Consider the following 19,245-nt stretch of genomic DNA (forward strand, 5'->3'; position numbering starts at 1 on the left):
TTTGATCAGGTTCTAGGAATTTTCAACTCAATTTTTATTTTTCTTTTACGTTTACTCAATTTTGCTTCCTTTGTATTTGAAATGGAATGTTTATCATACTTTCATTTTGATTAGTACGTAACAGTTATTTCGTTTATTCAGTCACAAGTTTAAATTTAAATTTTACGCAAGTCACTACATTGATAATTTCTTTTAATTATTTGAGTTAAATCCCTCTAACGAATTCCTAGAGGAGAATATTTGTGCCGTGTATACTAAAATAGGCATTTTAAAACTGTGGCTAAATGTATTTATGTTTGATTGAATTATTGAAATTTTGTTATTTTAATCACAAATGTACCTCAAATTCATGCGAAGAACAAGTTTAATTAAGCATAAGAGATAGAGATTAAACGGAGACTAAAAATATTTTTAAATTTGATCTCTTCTCTTTAAGTTTTTGTATTGATTTGCTCTCTTTTACGATTGGGTCACACACGTTGAAGGTGATGAGGTTTAAAGTAAAATCAACCAATTAATCAAATTGTACTTTTCAGTAAAAAAATTCTATTCCTTCTGGATTTCTTTTCATTTTGTGTTTTGTGTCCGTAGTCTTTGTTATAGCGATGTATTTTAATTATGAATTAGGCTTCGGGTATATTTTAAAAAAAAAATAACATAATTTTTCACAATTTTTGAGAGATTATGTTAAGGATGGAGAATTTGAGATAAGCGAAGATGGCTTCCATGAAATATATTCTCAAGATAGAATACTTGAATTTTTTTTGTTAAAACCCTAAGTTAGATAGTTTTTAACAAACAGGGATTGATTTTATAAGTTTAGTCATAAATTAATTTTGATTAGATTTAGAAATTAATTTTGGTTACGTTTAATTGTAGGTTAATTCTTTTAAGCTTAACTTTTGTTTAGTTTAGTAACATTTTACTAATTAGAATAATAATTTAGTTACGTTACTTGGTTAAGTTTTGTTAATTAGAATAATATTTTAACTATGCTATTTGGGTTTAAGTTTATTTATTCTTTAAATTTAATAATATTTATTTTAAAAATTTAGTATTCTTTAATTAAAATAAATTACAAATTTGTATATACTCTTATTGATTTCATTTGTTTTAAATTTTTATATTTCTAGTTATAATATATTAAATGAATTAGTGATAGGTTTGGAAATACGCATTATTTTTAAGTAGACACCCAAGTTATTTACGTTTGTGGTGCAATTTGCTTAAGCACATTGTCAAATAGATAACTTTCACAATAGTTATCAGACAAATTCTGAAGTACGAGTTAATTTCAAAGATTACAATTTCAACTTGATTCTTAAATTTTTAAAATATTAACTATGTAATATTTTTAATCATGTAAATCTTATTACTTGAATTTATTATTTTAAAATAGAATTTATTTTAACTATTAAAAATATTTTAATTAACAAAAATACAGTAAAAGATAATATGTTAAAAATAAAGCTATAGATGTCTGGAAAGTAATACAAGTCATTTGTCTTTTATTTACAAATTTCACTTCTAAAATTTGGGAAAAAGATAAACTGAAATTGTGTTTCAAACTGCGATTTCAGTAAATTAGTTTTCTTAATGGAAGTACAGTGGTGCTTTAGAACAATGGTATTTACATGGATGCCTGTAAATACCATTGTAGTTTGGTTGTAAAAATATTAGTCTCTGCTCAAATCGTATCCATGTTGAATTATTGAATTCTGAACCATGGGGAAAAAAATCTTTATTCTTTCAACCATGGAAACATTGGCTTACAATCTGAACGAAACAAGAATAGCAGCCAAATATAGAATTCATATAAGCCATGTCCATAATACAGTATCTGACCTACTTACAATACAGCAGTTTCAGATTATGCCTTGAGCTTTAGCCTCTATAGTCATGTCTTTCCATGTAATGTATCAAAAAAGTCAGGAGATCTTGAACACTTTTACAGCCTACCAAAATATCAGTCATTCAAAAATACAGCAAATGCAAAATACAACAAAGACCTCCACAAAATTCATGTTGTCTGTGACTCAATCTGGATTGCTGCCTTTTTCTCTTCAAAATTCAGAGTATTGGCTGCGGTTAAAAGCATGTCCATTGCACCACCTCTTTCCAATTCTCTTGCTCGTTTATTTCTGTGTTTCTTGTCAAGTTTAGCATTTGGCTTAGCAGCATCTCTCCCTTTTCTGCTTGGCTCGTTACTTTCATACGCCTTTTTAGCCTTGTGAATGGCTTGTATCCCAGCATCACAGAGTCTGCAGAACCATTTCCCGCTAGGAATAGAAGACTGTGGAGGTGTCAAGCAATAGATGTGATATCCACGATCACAGCCATCACAGATAACGATCTGATCATCATCTCGATCAATTAAGCAAACACAGCATAAACAAGAAGGGCAGTACCAACAGTGACCGTATGACTTTAACTGCTTCTTTGTTAAACACCTTACATGGTAGTACTTGTTGGAGCAAAACTTATGACCACATATTTTCACCTTTTTTCTCTTTTTACCATCCACTTCATTTCTGCAAATTTTGCAAACGGGAGTTGTTTTCTCACCTACAGAAACTTCAATCTCATCAGAGGTGCAATTTGAATTTTCTTCAAATTCATGTTTTGTTTCCTTAATTGTAGGAAAGCTTTCATCCCCAATTATGCCATTTGGGGTCTGTTCATCATTTAACCTTTCACATAGTACACAATGCTCATGTGGAGATCCAATCCCATTAGCAGTACACCTGGCACAATACCAGCTTTTGTGGGGTATTATTTCTTTCACTAACGGCTCAATACAGGACACATGGAATATCTCCTCACATGAATCACAAACCAAACAGTCTTTGTCATCTGCCTTCTCTCCACAACGGCTGCAACTGCCGATTCTGTACATAGAAATGTCTTGCGTCTGCTCTGGTTTCACGAGAAAGCCAAGTTCTCGGTTGCAGGACTGGTTGAAATAACAAGATTAAAACAATTTTCAAGACCATTTTAATAAATATTTCAAGAGAAACTCTAATAGTACCAAATAAGATTAGTATAGATAGGCAAGGATTTTCAAGTGCAACATTCTAAACATATTCATAGCAAAAGTTCGCAAAATCTAGCATGTTTACAGACAGGACTTTCAGCAGAAAAGTATTACATAACCAAACGAGTCTCCCTTCCTGTCTTATTTTAGCAAATCCTTAAACGCCGTAGGAAACACTAGATGCATTATTCGTGTCTCTCATTCAAAGATCAGAGAATTTAATTTTTAAAAAAATATTTTCCACTATGTGGGTTTAATTTTTTTCATTTTGAAACAAATACTATAATCACGGTTGCAATCCATTGTCCCCAATAATAATATATACCTTTGAAATCAAATAGATACAATCAGTAGTTAGCACCATTTACCATAAGTGCCATTATCTTCAATTTCAAGTAGTCTATCATCCCATTATGCATTTAGAAAGTTTTGGCAAATAAAGCTGAATTAGACCATGATAGCCTGCCAGGCCTTTAGAGCGAGCAGCAGGCCCAATTGGTTCAAAGCTTATATGAGTGTAATATGGACTGTACAGGAGTAGGGTAGTATCAATAGGACTTTTAGGTCTTCTATCCTGTATTGGATTGGACGTGAATGAATTTACCCTATTTTAGCCTGTTATAAAAATGAGAGAAGGAACCAAGGACCCAACTAGGTTACGCTAAAGCAGAAAGAAAATAAACAGACTAAATTAGGGTAATTTCATTCGTTTCCAATCCAATAGAGATGTGTAATGTGCAAAAACAACGACAGTATCATAAATGATAAGCTGGACGTCAAGGGAAAATCAGTTACACAAGATAACATGACACGTGATCCATAAGGAAAGGGACACAGGAAAAGCATGAGACGTAAGAAAGAAAATGTATTTCTAAGGGACTACGTGTTCTAGGGGGAGGCTATGCATGGTATGCTTTCTCTGTTCTGATTCTTTTCTGAACAATTGCATCAGGTTCTTTGATGCTGCTGCAGTACCTGGCTCAAATTTCATATACACTGAATTTTCTATTTCTAGTAAACGATTGAGGTTTTATTCAGTAATTCTACCCATTTTTCTTATGTGTAAACAAACTCAAACACTCGTTGATTGATCTAATATATACTGAGATGTTTTTATTCAGTATTTACTAGTGTCAGGATGACTTCTTGATACTAGAAGATATAACGGTCCTATTGATACTATCCACACCTCTGCAACCCAGATTCTACTCAATATAAGCTTTCAGCTAACTGGGCCTACGAGAATGTTTCTTTTAGTCCCGCTGCTCTCAAGGGCCGGTGTCTAGCAGACCATTTCAGAAAATAGTTATCTAACTAAAATATTTTCAACATAATTATTGTCTGTTCACATATGGGGATATAACTATGCCTTCATGCTTCATACCATAACATTTTTCCAAAAGATAAACATGCATATAACCAAGAAATTTCTGGTCTATGGCTGGCAAAACAGACAAACAAAAGCTGATGAACAGAAACAGAAATTGCCCACTCCAAGAGTTACAGCTACAATGAAACAGCAAAGAAAGGAAAGATAGGATATCTCCACCATGCCATGTGCAAACTTTCTTAAACTTTTCTTTGATAATCCTTTTCAATTTTATAGAATGATATACCTATCTGATTGCCAGCCATCAAAAGGTAAGATGGATTGCATTTACAGTATTACTTAATACTTTCTCAAAATATCATCTATCAAATTGTACTTATCACAACACAAACAGTGTATCAAACTATATCATAAAACAAATTTTGAGATAAGTCAAAATCTGACAACTTCATGATGATCAAAAGAAACATCAGATCAAAGCAATAAAACTCTTACCGGTTGCTTCTCATCTTGAAATGTGCTCGGTGCTGAAACTCCTACCTAGAGGTAAAGAAAAGCTAGGGTTTGAATAAAAGGAAAGCAGATGGTAGCAACATACACAGGAAGAAGAAAATAAAATCCAGAATCAAAACACATCATGAAACTTATGAGCTTTGAAAGAAATTTTTTACCAGCTCCGAGTAGGAAGTTGTTGACATGCTTGATAGGCTCTTGGCAAGAGCAACAATCTCGTTACCCGTGTCTTGAAGCTTTCCCCAAACCTAAATGTATAATTAATACAAAAACAATAACCAGAAAGTAAAATGGTTAGTTTGTGCAATGGTTATACATTTTAATACACCAAACAAACCATAAACAAAATTATGGCAGAGTTCTCCAAGATATGACCATAGGCCACACAGCCCAAATTAGGAGGAAATAGGATGTTCAAATAAAAAATCAGAACAATATTTTAAAATATTAGCTAAAAGTTAATAAATACAAATAGGACCAAGTTATCAGGAAGATTGCAGGGTTGTTATCAAATTGAGATTCAAATACCGAATTCCTGGGTCAATTTTTAATCCTTAATCATAATTTGTACTGAATTCATAACTTGAAATATATCATATAGATGATATATAATGTTCCATATAATAAATTTAAACTATTAACAGATAAAAACAACTTAACCATAAGTCTCAACAAACAAAATTATTAGTTACTGTTGAATATAGTGAAAAACTATATTTGAATTAATCTCCTTGTGTAAAATACACACATAGGGTTCTCTATTTATAATAGAAGAAATATGGGCTAAGCCCTCAAGAATTATTTCTTTTCAATCTTAAGTTGCGGGACAGCGGTAGACGGCGCGGACAGCGGCAGACGGCGCGGACAGCGGCAGACGGCGCGGACAGCAGCAAAACAATGGCTGGACAGCGGCAAAACAATGGCTGGACAGCGGCAAACAGTGCCTGTACAGCGGAAAACGGTGCCTAGACAATCAACGGCGGAGACGAAGACAGACGAAGATGGCAGCAATGGCTGCTCTGGAAGGTCTGAACAGAGAGAGGGAGGTCCGGCAAGAGCTATGGAGGTGTCGCGGTGTAACTCTGACACCGGGAAGGCGGCACGTGCAGAACACGCGGCCGAGACTGGCCGAGAAGAAGCGGCGCGTGACAGCTGGTGCGGAGGCTTCGGAGGACGGGACCACTAGGGTTGGGTTGCGCTTCTCAAGGCGCACCTAACCCTTGACTTCGCCGGAGCAAACGGCGACGGCTGCGGCGACGGACTGGCCAGAAAGAAGCGCTGCGTGGCAGTGCGTGACTGAGAAGTGGCTCTCGAAACCGGCGTGGTTGGCCGTCGCTCGAAGAGACGGTCCAGATCCGCACCGTCGAAACTGTGACGGTGACCGGCGGTGGCGACGGCGACAGAAGCGGCGGCGACGGTGGCCGGCCGCGGACAGAGGTTGGCGGCAGACAGTGGCTGGCGATGGTCGATGGCAGAGGCGACTGGTTGCACTGATACTAACTATGGCACAGATTTCAGAAGAAGAGAAAGGGTTGTCCACTGAAATTTTAGGGGCTGCCGGCGGCCATGGCGACCGGCCGCCGGCAGACAGCAGAGGCCACGAGAAGAGATCAGAGAACCTGCTCTGATACCATGTTGAATATAGTGAAAAACTATATTTGAATTAATCTCCTTGTGTAAAATACACACATAGGGTTCTCTATTTATAATAGAAGAAATATGGGCTAAGCCCAAAATACAAATGAGAAATAATAACAAACTAATTAAAAGATAAAAGATATAATATATCTAACAGTTACAATTGAGTTTGTAAAGCCTCCTCTATTTCAGTTTAATGGAAACGGAGCAATGTAATAACCAAATAAAGTGCATACATTGAAAAGTGGATGACAAAAAAGTAGTGGGAATATGGAAAAATCAAAGAAGATAAATTCAAAAGGTGCTCATCGAATTCCTTTTCATGGACAATTTAAGATTATTGATGAAAGCAAAAACCATATAATAATGAATTATTGATTCATGTGATTCATATTTAATGATACAAACTTGCACAGATTCATTCATGTATATCATGACATACAAAATCATTTAAGATTCTTCCTATGAATTCATATGTAGCTGACTAAAAAACTTCAAATCATGAATCCTAAGATTCTTATAATTGAGATTAAGAACTACTAGACTTTTTCCAAAATTATAACTATTAGTCAAAAATGAAAAAGGTACATAAAATGCACACATGAGCCCACCCAACCAACATAGAAGAATATCAAGAAACTCGAGTAAATACCTGAAAGCACTACCATGTACAAATACAAGTACAAACCATAAAAAATAACATCATTTTGTCAACTATGCATGCATACTTGCTGATAAGTGTGAAAAATACTTATTATTCATGCTTATTTACAGTCTTAAATTTGTATTTATTCATGAATTATGTGTTCTCCTCATGGGAAGATGTAATATTTTCTTCTTTTGTAATGTTGGTAGGTTAGTTTGTTTGTTTTAGATCAAGGTACAGGAAATTGAAGAATCTTTGAGAATTAGAATTGTTGTCAGGATCTTCTAGCTCAACCACAACATGGTCACTCGGCTAAGAATAAAAATACTCGCTCAGCGAGTGAATTGTCTCGCTCAACAAACATGGGCAGTTAATAGTGAAACAGTTGACTTTTCGCTTAGAGAATCCATGTTTGCTCTCCCAGCAAAAAGTCAAATTGTGTAAGTGGTTAATTAGTTGAGAAAGAAGGAAATGAAGGCAGTTCTGGTTGTGGGAATATGAAGAAACTCAAGAATTCTGCTAGAGATTACTCCAAGTTCATGACGGTGTGCTTCCATTATACGTGAATATTTTAGATGACTAGAAGTAGTTAAACTCCATTTTCATTAGGATTGGATGTAATATACTAAAATTCATGTAAAGTTACTGTAAAATTGAATCTTTGTTCACTCATATGCTTTATCTAGTATTTTATGTTTATGATTTGGAAATTTCATACTTTTGAATGTTTCTATTTAGTAGAAGTGAATTGGAACATGGGCACAGATAAAGCAACCAAGAGAATTGATTCTAGGAATGGGTTCAAGTACTCTTGGTCATTCTAGATATCTGAACTTAATGCAAATTGTATATTAAATGAACTAAGGAATGAGTAATTTAGCATATTGATTTAAAACTTGTTCCTAAGGGATTAGAACTTGTAAAATTATGATATGAATGTTTGAATGAAATGGAGATAAATTGTACAATGTATTTGCATCATTTGATTCATGAATCCAATCCTAATAAAGTTTTTCCTAAATCACTTTACCAAATTTAGAATTTTTTATGTTTGTAATTTGTTATAATTCATTATGATTTCAACAATGTATTGTATCCAAGTTAAAATTGGTAACTAAGCATATTTAGAAAACAAACATAAATCCTGTGGGAAACTATACTTAGAGCTTCTATTTACTACTTGTAACGGATTGGTATACTTGTCAAAAAGCTAACACTTGCACAGTTGCACACAATCCTCTGCCTATATATAGATATAGATATAGATATATCATAAATAATCAGTCTTTCAAAACCTAAATCCAACAACCTGACACTACAAAGTTTTACAAATAAATTATTTGGTAAAATATGAAATTATTTTGTCCTTCTTCCAAGTTTAACTTTCATAGAAACTAGATAGAAACTCAGAAACTGATAGGTTTCTGATAAAGAAACCTTATCTTTCACCCAACTAACACACGCAAACAGAGCAAAAGTTCTGCATAACCTCTGATTTTATTGACCTCCAAGAAAGAATACAAGAATGAAGCAATAAGGGAGCCTAATCTCCCCCCAACAAGACTAAACAGTCTGTTCATACACTTGAATCGCCAAAAGTCCCTCTCCTCTCCCCATCTCAACAATTTATACAAAGGTATATTCCCGCTCTTCCTAACTGTTAACACAGTTAGGCAACTAACTCCCTCTAACTGTTAACTAACAGTTGACTAACCTTTCTTCCTCCTTACATACACTCTCAACTTCCTATCATTACCCTCCCCTCCATTTTCAACCTTGTCCTCAAGGTTGAACTCCGGAAATTGGTCCTTGATTGTTGCTAAATATTCCCACCAAGTACGGTCTCCAGTGTTGGATGGCTAACACCAAAGCCATTAACTCCTTCTCGTAGATCGATTTACTTAAGGTGTTCTCCGACAAGGCCTTACTGTAGAAGGCGATGGGTCTCCTGTTTTGGGTCAGCACGGCACCTACTCCTCCTCCTGAGGCATCACACTCAATATGGAACTCCTAGTTGAAATTGGGTAACTCCAACACAGGGCCCGACGTGATAGCTGCCTTTAATTCATCCATAGCTTGCTTCGCCTGCTCATTCCACGTGAATCTTCCCTTTTTTAGTAACTCTGTCAATGGTTTTGCTATTTTTCCATAGCCCGCTACGAACCTCTGGTAGTAACTGGTGAGCCCCAGGAACCCTCTCAACGCTTTTAAGTTTCTGGGTCCTTCCCATTCAACCACCGTACTAATTTTATCACCGTCCATTTCCACCCCTTGTTCAGAAATTTGATGGCCCAAGTAACGTATCTTCCTTCTTCCAAAGTCACACTTTTTCCGATTGGCCACCCACCCATTTCGTTCCAGCAGCTGCATCACCATACACCATACCCAGCTGCTTTAAATGATCCACCTGTTTTTCGATTTCACCTTTCAGAATGTGAGGATAGCGATATGGCCTCACATTTATAGGGTCTACACCCACTTTCAACTTTATTCGGTGCTGTATGTGACGTGTTGGAGGCAGCCCGTGCACATCTTGGAATAAGCGATAGTGGGTTTGTAGCAGCTTTTCCAGTTCAGCCTGCTGCTGGCCTGTCACATCTGTTCCCCACTCACCGTCTTCAGCTATCTCTATTGCACTTAGACCCCACACTAATGCTCCTGACTCAGCGTTATCTCCCAGCTTCCACAAAGATCTCGCTTTCACCAGCTGGCGCGATAGGGCTGGATCACCTTTGATCGTGATCTTTTTATCCCCACATTATATTCAATTGTCATGCTACCCCAATTCGTCCAAACTTCGCCCAATTTATCCAACCATGCAACCCCCAGAATAACGTCGACGCCCCCCAACTCAAAAACATGGAACTCTTCCTCCACATCCACCTCCTCCAGTCGGATAATCACCCCTTCACATCGTCCTTGGGTCGGATAGTCACCCCTTCACATCGTCCTTGGGTAATCCGTCGACACCCGTCGCCCAAACTCACTGGGTATGGTACCGTATCGATCACCGGCAAGCCCAGCTTCTCCGTGGTCCTCTTACTTATATAGTTGTGGCTTGCTCCGCTGTCTACGAGCACCACCACCCTCCGTTCACCAATTTTCCCCGTCAACTTCAAGGTTCCCGGGTTGGTCCAGCCTTCTGCCGAACACGCAGACAGCTCCATCACTTTCTCCTCCTGGTCGCCGTTTACCTCGCTCCTCGCGGGTCCTCCACCCTCTGTTCTTCCAAACGGGTTCGTCGCTGGTTTAGTCGATTCCAATCGCGTCACGATACTCATTGATCGCGCACAGAATGGGTTCATCTTGAATCCACTAGCCTGGCTTCCCTGCGCTTTCATCATCGCATCTTCTACGTTGCGCGCAATCCTCATCGCCTCCATCAACTCCGATGGGTTCTGGATCCGCACCTGAGCCTTCACGTCCTCACGTAAACCGGCTAAGAAGTAGCCCATCACCTGTTCCTCTGGAATCCCCGTCGTCTGCCCCATCAAGACTTCAAACTGACGCACGAATTCCTCAATTGTTCCTTCCTGACGCTGAGTAACCAGTCGCTCGAATACGGTCCCGCTGAATCCACCACCGAAGCGATTAATCATGGCTTCTTTCAACCAGTTCCACGTTCAGTTTCTCGCTTTCTCTTTCCAGAAAGTGAACCAGTACGCCACGTTGCCCTCCATGCTTACGTAGGCGACCTCCACCTTTTCTTCATCGTTCGTCACCCTTTGTATATCGAAAAACCTTTCTGCCCGATTGAGCCAACTGAGTGGCTCGTCTCCGTCAAAGGTGGGTAACTCAACCCTCTTCCTCCAAGGCTTTTGAGCTCCACTTCTTTCGCCGCTTCCACCGCCTCTGGTCTCCTCATTCCCTCTGTGTCGGTTATCATTCACGGAGCTATCCTCCGAACTGCTCTCCGCGTGATTTCCCTGTTTTTCTAGAATTTTCATAATTTGTTGTAAATCGCGACTTACCGCCGTCGAGTCCGCCTTCATTCCCTTCACCGTTATCTCAATCGCTTCTAATCTTGCCTCCGTCGTCGTCTCCATCTCTTCACCGCAGCGTCCACAAAATTTGGATCCGGCAGGTCGGACCAAATTGATAGGTTTCTGATAAAGAAACCTTATCTTTCACCCAACTAACACACGCAAACAGAGCAAAAGTTCTGCATAACCTCTGATTTTATTGATCTCCAAGAAAGAATACAAGAATGAAGCAATAAGGGAGCCTAATCTCCCCCCAACAAGACTAAACAGTCTGTTCATACACTTGAATCGCCAAAAGTCCCTCTCCTCTCCCCATCTCAACAATTTATACAAAGGTATATTCCCGCTCTTCCTAACTGTTAACACAGTTAGGCAACTAACTCCCTCTAACTGTTAACTAACAGTTGACTAACCTCTCTTCCTCCTTACATACACTCTCAACTTCCTATCAGAAACAACAAAGAAAACTCAAACAAAGTATCTGGGAATTTTGTATAGAAGTTTTAGAAATCTTTACAGACACACCACTGGCACTTCGAGGGTCCAAGATCCTCCCACTGTTCATTCACTAATTTTCCAATTCACCACCCTGGACCCCAAAACACATCTATATATACAAACTTCCCAACCGCATAACATATTTTACATTTCTTTTAATTAAAACAATCAACTGTATTTTCCTTTTCCCTTGTTTCTTCTTTAATAGATCTTCATAATAGGAGGTCGTATCCTAACAATACCTGGCCCATCAAGATTCACCTTGTCCTCAAGGTGGACTATGGGAAAAGTTCCACAATTGCATAAACTTCCTCCATTTTCATGCTCTTCTTCCTCATGCCCTTTTATTAACACCATGACATTTAGTTGTTCAATCTTGCAAACATGGTTCACGTATTTTTCATGACAGCGAAAACATTCTCTTTTTTTATTTTTGCTTGAAGCTTTGACTGCGTCATCCTTTTAAAGTTGCCTCTGTTGTGGCCATCACTGTTAGCCTTTACCTCATTACTGCCCTTGCTAGTACCAGATTGAGAAAAAGAATTTGCCTATGCCAATAAATTGAGTGGTGCTGAATTACTGATGCCATTGATCTTGGAGGTGCTGCTATCCATTCCTTTGTTACTCTTTGAATAAGAAAACGCCTATACCCCTTCCTGTGTCTCTATTATCCTCCACTGCCTTTACTACACCTACATTATTCTCTTCAATAGCATGGGCTTTGTTCATCACTTCCGAGAGTTTGTTAGTTTTGTACAGCCTCAATTCTTCTCTAAATCTCTTCCCATAACCCCATTAGAAAAAATCCTCATCAAATACTGCTCATCCAACCCCTCAATGACTCCAGCAAATCTTTCAAATTGGGTGATGAATTCAATCCTGCTTCAGGGCCAACAACGATTTTGAAAGGATCTCCCATCAAAACCGGTTGGAATCTTTGAAAGCATTCTTCAAACCAAACAAAGACTGATTTGGGTTGCACACTTCCCACCATTGAAACCAAGGTAGCACATTGTCTTCCATCACCACCATAACTGCTTCCATTCTCTCCTCTTCTTGTACCCCTCTCAAGAGGAAATAGTGCTCAACTTTTCCTATCCATCCCACAATATCTTCTCCTTCAAATACAGGAATGTCCAACTGCCTCCATTTATCACAATTCTTGTTTCCCAAGACTGTTGCACTCGCTAATTCTTATTGTGTAGCTTCATCAGAGAATCTCTGATTCATAGAATTTGCTGCACCAGCACCTTTCCCACGTCCTTCTTTTACAAATCTTTCCACAATGTTTTCCAACCATGCCATGCGTGAAAGTCCAAATTTGCTGCCATTTGAGTTAATCTTGCATCTAATCTTGCTTTAAAACCCTCTGGTAACGGAAGCCCATTTGCTAAAGACTTCTCCAGTGCTTCCACTTGTGATTCCATCATTCTTGTCGTCACTGTGTGTAACAGAGCCCAAAAAGAGCTCTGATACCAGTTTATAGAAACTGGAGCAGAAACTCAGAAACAAGAAAGAAAACTCAAACAGAGAACCTGAGAATTTCGTATAGAAGTTTCAGAAAGATTTACAGAAAGCCATTGGCAATTCCAAGGTCCAGGATCCTCTCACTATTCACTAATTTTGCAATTCCTCACCCCAAAACCCCAAAACACACCTATAAATACAAGATTCTCAGCAACATAATTACTAACATAGTTTACAGCTGTTTTAATTAAAACAATCAGTTTTATTTTCCTTTTCCCTTGTTTCTTCTTTAATAGACCTTCCTAATAGGAGGTCGAGTCCTAACAAACTGAAACCAAGTTTACAGTCCAAAGAAAGGATCAGTTCACAGCAGAGTTAAGAGCTGATCAAATTCAAACATTATTTGATGGCTAAAATCTTCATGATTGAAGTTCCATTAATTAAAATAACTAGAAATAAGAGCAATATAATATTGATAACAATATTGTGTAAACATTAGCTAACAGACTTAGACCTCAACGTCATGGGTCTAGGTAAACCAGATATTTGGCGATTTACAATTTTTAAATTTTGTACCAATCACCATATACATATGATAGGATATAGGGTGATAGGATATAATGGGTTTAGGATAGAAGGAAGAGGAAATGAGAGGACAGTTAGGAGGGAAGAGTTATTTGACAGTTAGTTAGTTAGTGGGAAGGGGAAGAGAGACTGTACAAATAGCATGTGGGTTCTGTACAGGGGGATTATTCATTTTTGTATTCATTTGGGTATAGACTGGAAATTTGTTCCAGTGGAGGGAGAGAGGCTTCCTTGGTGTGATTCTTTGTACATTGTTTCATTCATACACCAATAATATACACACTGTTTTGTGTCTTTTCGTGTGTGCTTGAGAGGAGAGTGTTGATCGGCTTCTTGACTAAAGAAGCCTAACAACATATGAGTAAAGAAATTGTTCAAAAGAGACTGCATAATTTACCTGTTGAATATCTGACAAGAAGAGTGCTGGTGATTGTTCATAAGCTTGCTCCTTCATCCTTGAGTTCATGATCGTAAAGTCAAATACACTTTCAGGCTTCATTCCCTGGAAATTTTCAAGCAAAGCCTTACACAATGAGCGGAATTTTTCTGAGGTTAAGATATTACAGAGCACACGTTGACACATCTCAGTCACACCATGGTCAGGTAATTCACTGGAACATCCATTACACATGACATCTGCATGTCGATTAGCTTCCTTCCCTGTTCTATGAGAAAGCAGCTCAGATTGCGAAGAGCATCTTTTACCATTTTTTTCAATTAGAAAGGTTTCCTGCAGACAAAATAAGAAGGGACATAAATAAAGTGGCAAAAAGTACTTTTGGGTAAGTTGAGTAAGCAGGATATATATTGTTCCAACTGAAGAACCAACCATAACAGTAGGGGCAAGGTTTTGTTTAGGATTAAGTGCTTCCCTTATGCATCCCTCCACACCACCATTGCTATCACCTAATGACTGATATAAGTGATTTAGTACAATATTTCCCCACTGTCCTTGGGAACAATCATCTGAAGTATTGCCTAAAGCTAGATCACATGGTTTCTTCACATCCTGCAATAAAATAGTAATAACACTCAAAATACAATGTTGAAGATATCACCAAGACACTTTATTATTCAGGACATTTATCTGCCAGGATGAGTCATCCCATACTGTATTCATACTGAATTACGAAAAAAAAAAGATAATTTTACCATGTGTTAACTACCCTACATTTAGCATCTCAACCCTCGAATTAAAAATATCATGCACACCAACCAATATGGTATCATTTTATGGTTAACCTGGATGTAATCTGATTATCAATAAAATTATTGAAAGTTGAGCCATCTGTTATACAAACCAAGAATGTAGCCCCTTGTACAACCAAAGTTCAACATAAATCCACTATGAATTTGACAAAGTAAATCACATCCCTAGCATTTTAAATATATAGCACATAGATTGCAACTAGGCTGACTCCATTTTTAGTATAACCAGAATAAATGTGTAGATACAGGAGGATCGTGTCACAGTAATGCCATACACGAATAAAGCAAAGTTAGTAAATTAGTCCTCTTTGTCATCAAAGTTCATGGATGGTCCATAATCAATATGTTCTTATATATCCTTTATATGTGGCCAAACATATACTTATCTTAAGTTGCAACTTAACTCCATTTATCAGCATAATAATTTTAACCAAAATAGCATAGGTACATGATAATCTACTCTTGGAAAACAGGAAATAGAGAATAGTAATATAAAAATTAAAACAAAATTGATGAACCAGAATTTTGCGAGTGCATGTTGCCATAATTATATTTTTTTGTGTCATTCAATTTAAAGATTTAAATTCAACTCACAGTAACCTAAAGCAACCAATATGTCAATCAAATGTATTACATCTCATCTACTGAAATAGCAAGTCTTTATAAGCATACATAATATACTGAAAGATATATAAATGGGATGACAAGTAACTCCACAAATCATCTAAAACATACGAGCATCAATGAAAAAATATGTACATAAGTTGCATTGACTTCAAACTAAACATTAGCCTTTTTTCCAGATGATATTTTTCTGTCTTGTATCAATCGCACAGCTTTATAAATATTACGTGATTCCTAAGTCTCTGCAAGTAACCAAAAACCTAAAACCTGATTCATTAGCACACAGCCTAAAGAATAAGAAACCTAAGACTGCTCCAAAAAACCCAAGAAGGACGAAACCTCTTCATTTTTTTAGCATTGACGACTAAAACAATCATCACTAATTACTACTGCACACCCAAAAAACAACTAGCCACAATTACTTGTTGAAGGCACTAAATGTATTTTACAAACTAATGAACAATTTTAGGTTTTACTCATGTGTGCCTTCTCCAATCATGTCAACACAAAACTAAAATACTAGCAGGAAACAACTCAATAAATCCAGAAAAATGTAAGCAACAAATAGCATAGAAAAATTAGGCAAATTGACAAGTCTCAACAAAGAGGGTAGAAAACCTGATCCGCTATCCCACTTGCAGTTGCCATGCCTGCTCTGCATTGTTCGTGAGTTTTGCCTCTTGAACTTGACTTCTTACGCCTCTTATAAGTTCGCAAACATTCCACTCCACCAGAAACACCTTTATCTCCAACTCCCACCCCATTACTAAAGGGTTCACTTTTCAAGACCCTAACCTCTCCAGCAACACCATTTGCATGAGCAATTGCAACATCATCATTCATGGCTTTACTATTCAAATGTTTTCCCTCTTCAGCAACACAATTATCATCTTCAATTGTCACCTCATTATCCATGCCTTCATCTTTCAAATTCTGGACTCGTTCATCACATTCAGGCTTATCTGCATAGCTTCCATCCTCAGTTCCCAAAAAGAAAAATAAAATACAAATAACAACAATATATCGCTGTAAAAGAACAAAATTAGGGTTCTAAAGTTCCCATCGGCCAACCTTCAGAGATCCAAAATTTTGAAAGGATTCGGATACCCAAATGCCTCTAAACCCTCAAAAAAAGCTATTAGAAGTCAAAACGCCCCCCTCAGTTGCCCGCAATATATGATGACAGTTAAAAACGAAAACAAAAACTGCAAGTTGGAGGAGGAGGTTACAGCGAAATCTGAGTTGAAGTGCAGTAGTAACTACTCTGTCATATGTGAGTGTGTTAATCCAAAGAAGAAGAAAAAATGTATATGTGTACCTTAATATATCGAAACCAAAAACAAAAGGACGCGTCTGCCCAGTCTCCTTTGCACTGGCTGTCTTTGTTACTGCTTCAACCCGTGTATTGTTTTACTTCATTTTATTTATTTTTTTTTCTATAACTGCTGTTACGGATCTTTTCTAAGCATTTTCTCATTATTATGGGCGGAAACAGGGGTTCAAACCCATATTATTTTGTAATTATGTTGTCTGATATTTTGTTCTGTAAATTTCTTAATTAATTACATATGTAACAGTCCTATAATATTTTACAAATATAATATATTAAATTACATTATTTTGAATAATTTAAATATTTTATCATTTTTAATTTTGATCAATTATTTAATTAATAAAAAGAATTTTAAAAAGTTTCAAACAAAATTAAAAGAGAAAAATATAAATTTAACTAAAGAAATAAAAAAATGAAAAATCCAATCTTTATAATTAGAAAGATTTCAAATAAATAAAATTAAGTTACCAACATAGAATTGATGAATGGATGGAGTGAAGGCGTGGATTCTAAAGAGAAAGATAAGCGTAAAGGGGTGTTAAAAAAATTAAGAAAAGTACTTTTGAACTAATTTTAGTGTAAAACTACAGTTATTAAGGTAATAAAACGAAATATTTATCATTTTGTTTGTATATTGGTTTATTTTATAATTATTTTTATTTATTAAAATTTTATCAATAGTATTTTATTTGTTTGTTTGTTTATTTTATAATTATATATGTTTAGTGTAATGTTTCTAAACTTATTTTATTAATTTATTTGCTAATTACAATTATTTTTGTTAATAATGGTGTCTTTAATATCATTTTATTTATTTGTTTATTTAGTTCATTGTATTTGTTAAGTAGTGTATCTTTAACCTTATTTTATTTATTTAATAATTATTATAATTTGGTGGGTGTTTTTAACCAATTTTATTTAATTATTTTTTTTAGTTGATAAATATTTTTTTGTCTTCTCGTATTTTTTCTTAACTTTTAGATTTTCATATAAAAATAGTAATTATTATATACAAAATTTTCATAATAATTAATTATAATAAATGGACTTAAAATACAATTTTTGTTTCATTTTGGTCTTTCAATTTGGTCCTCTCTTTTTTATTTAATAAGGTCTTAATTTTGGTCATTTTGGTAACGTGTTTAAATTACTACCGGAAGATGAATAATGTGTGTGAGGTGTCACTTCTTGACTTTTTTAATTAATTTTTTTTCAATTTAAAAAAAATTATTCACGTGTCACATTAGTATTGTGTCATGTGACAGTGTCAGCACTTGTGAGAATCCAAATTTTGGGATTTAAAAGAATGAGTTAGTGTATTAGACTAATAGAACCAAATTTTTATTTTAGTATAAAATAGATTTATGAACAACTGGTTCATTAGCTACTTCCACTATCTCTCTAAAATCTCAAGTTCTTCTAAGTTCTCCTCCTTCTCTCTACCATTTCTTCTCACTGAGTCGTTGGATTGTCGATCAAGAGGTGTCCAAGCGTCCACGACGTAGAAAGCTCCGTCTTCGACCGATCAATTTCTTCATTCTGACTGGTAAGTAGTTTTTCCCTTTCCTCCGCTGTTTTAAACCTAGCACATGCAATCTTTGCTGGTTACATGTGTCTTGTGCGTTCCTCTTTATCATTTTCCACTCAATACTAGCTCTAAGAGCTGTTTCCATCACTGTTTCGGTGGTTGTAGGGCACTGTTTAGGTTCTTCATCGAGTAGGGTACTGTGGAAGCGGTGTTGTGAACTGGGTTGTTCAACTCCAAGGTAAGGGGAGCTAAAATACTTTCTTATAATTTGTTGTATTTTAGGTGTATAGACTGATTTATGCATTATTCTACTGTTTGGGTTACATTTTAAGTTTTGAGTGTATGGAATGGTTTGTATTGTAATGCTTATCTGTGAAATTGAGGTTGTGAACGGTTATAGATGTGATGTGCAACTGCATTTGAATATGTTTGATAACTATAATGGGTGGGACAATTGTCATGTGGAGAGTTAAGTGAGTTGGTAGTGTTTTACGTCATTATAGAGGAAGTGAAATAGTGATTTTGAGCATTGGATGTCTAGGGTGCATTTGAGCTGTTGGGGCAGTCTTAGCAAGTGTATTGTGACTTGTTTGAGTCACCAAAGTGGTCCAAATAGGTGCAAAGTGTTAAAATTTGGTTTGGGTTCCTAAGTTGTGGAATTGGTGTTATAGAGTTGAATTTGAGTCTTAATCACTCTAGATTTGTAGTAAGGAGGGTTGGGATCATCTAGATAATTTTAATTAAGTATAAAACATGAATTACAGGTGTTAGAAGTTGGAGAAAAGGCCTAGAAATGGTAAGGGGATGTGTGAGGGCATAATTCTAATTAATTTGCGTTCTGCAGATGATGCAGAGTC

General features: G+C 36.3%; 1 protein-coding gene across 3 annotated transcripts; it reads right to left on the reverse strand.

The window, feature by feature from the left end:
- Nucleotides 1-1,792: 1,792 nt before the first annotated feature.
- Nucleotides 1,793-16,982, reverse strand: LOC124845000 (PHD finger protein EHD3-like). Of its 3 annotated transcripts, none has more exons than XM_088106764.1 (7): nucleotides 16,846-16,982; nucleotides 16,146-16,489; nucleotides 14,524-14,703; nucleotides 14,092-14,424; nucleotides 5,036-5,125; nucleotides 4,860-4,904; nucleotides 1,793-2,953 (listed from the first exon to the last, which is right to left on the reverse strand). In XM_088106764.1, the coding sequence occupies exons 2-7, from the start codon at nucleotides 16,440-16,442 to the stop codon at nucleotides 2,021-2,023; spliced, it is 1,878 nt and encodes a 625-aa protein (XP_087962890.1). In that variant the 5' UTR covers nucleotides 16,443-16,489; nucleotides 16,846-16,982; the 3' UTR covers nucleotides 1,793-2,020. The 3 variants fall into 3 exon arrangements, with proteins under 3 accessions (XP_087962890.1, XP_047177973.1, XP_087962891.1); XM_047322017.2 differs by having other exon boundaries at nucleotides 16,757-16,872; XM_088106765.1 differs by lacking the exon at nucleotides 16,846-16,982 and adding an exon at nucleotides 16,599-16,750.
- Nucleotides 16,983-19,245: the final 2,263 nt, after the last annotated feature.

This window comes from Vigna umbellata, chromosome 2 (genome assembly GCF_029865625.1).
Source record: "Vigna umbellata cultivar VRB3 chromosome 2, Vumbellata_1.0, whole genome shotgun sequence".
Classification (NCBI taxonomy): domain Eukaryota; kingdom Viridiplantae; phylum Streptophyta; class Magnoliopsida; order Fabales; family Fabaceae; genus Vigna; species Vigna umbellata.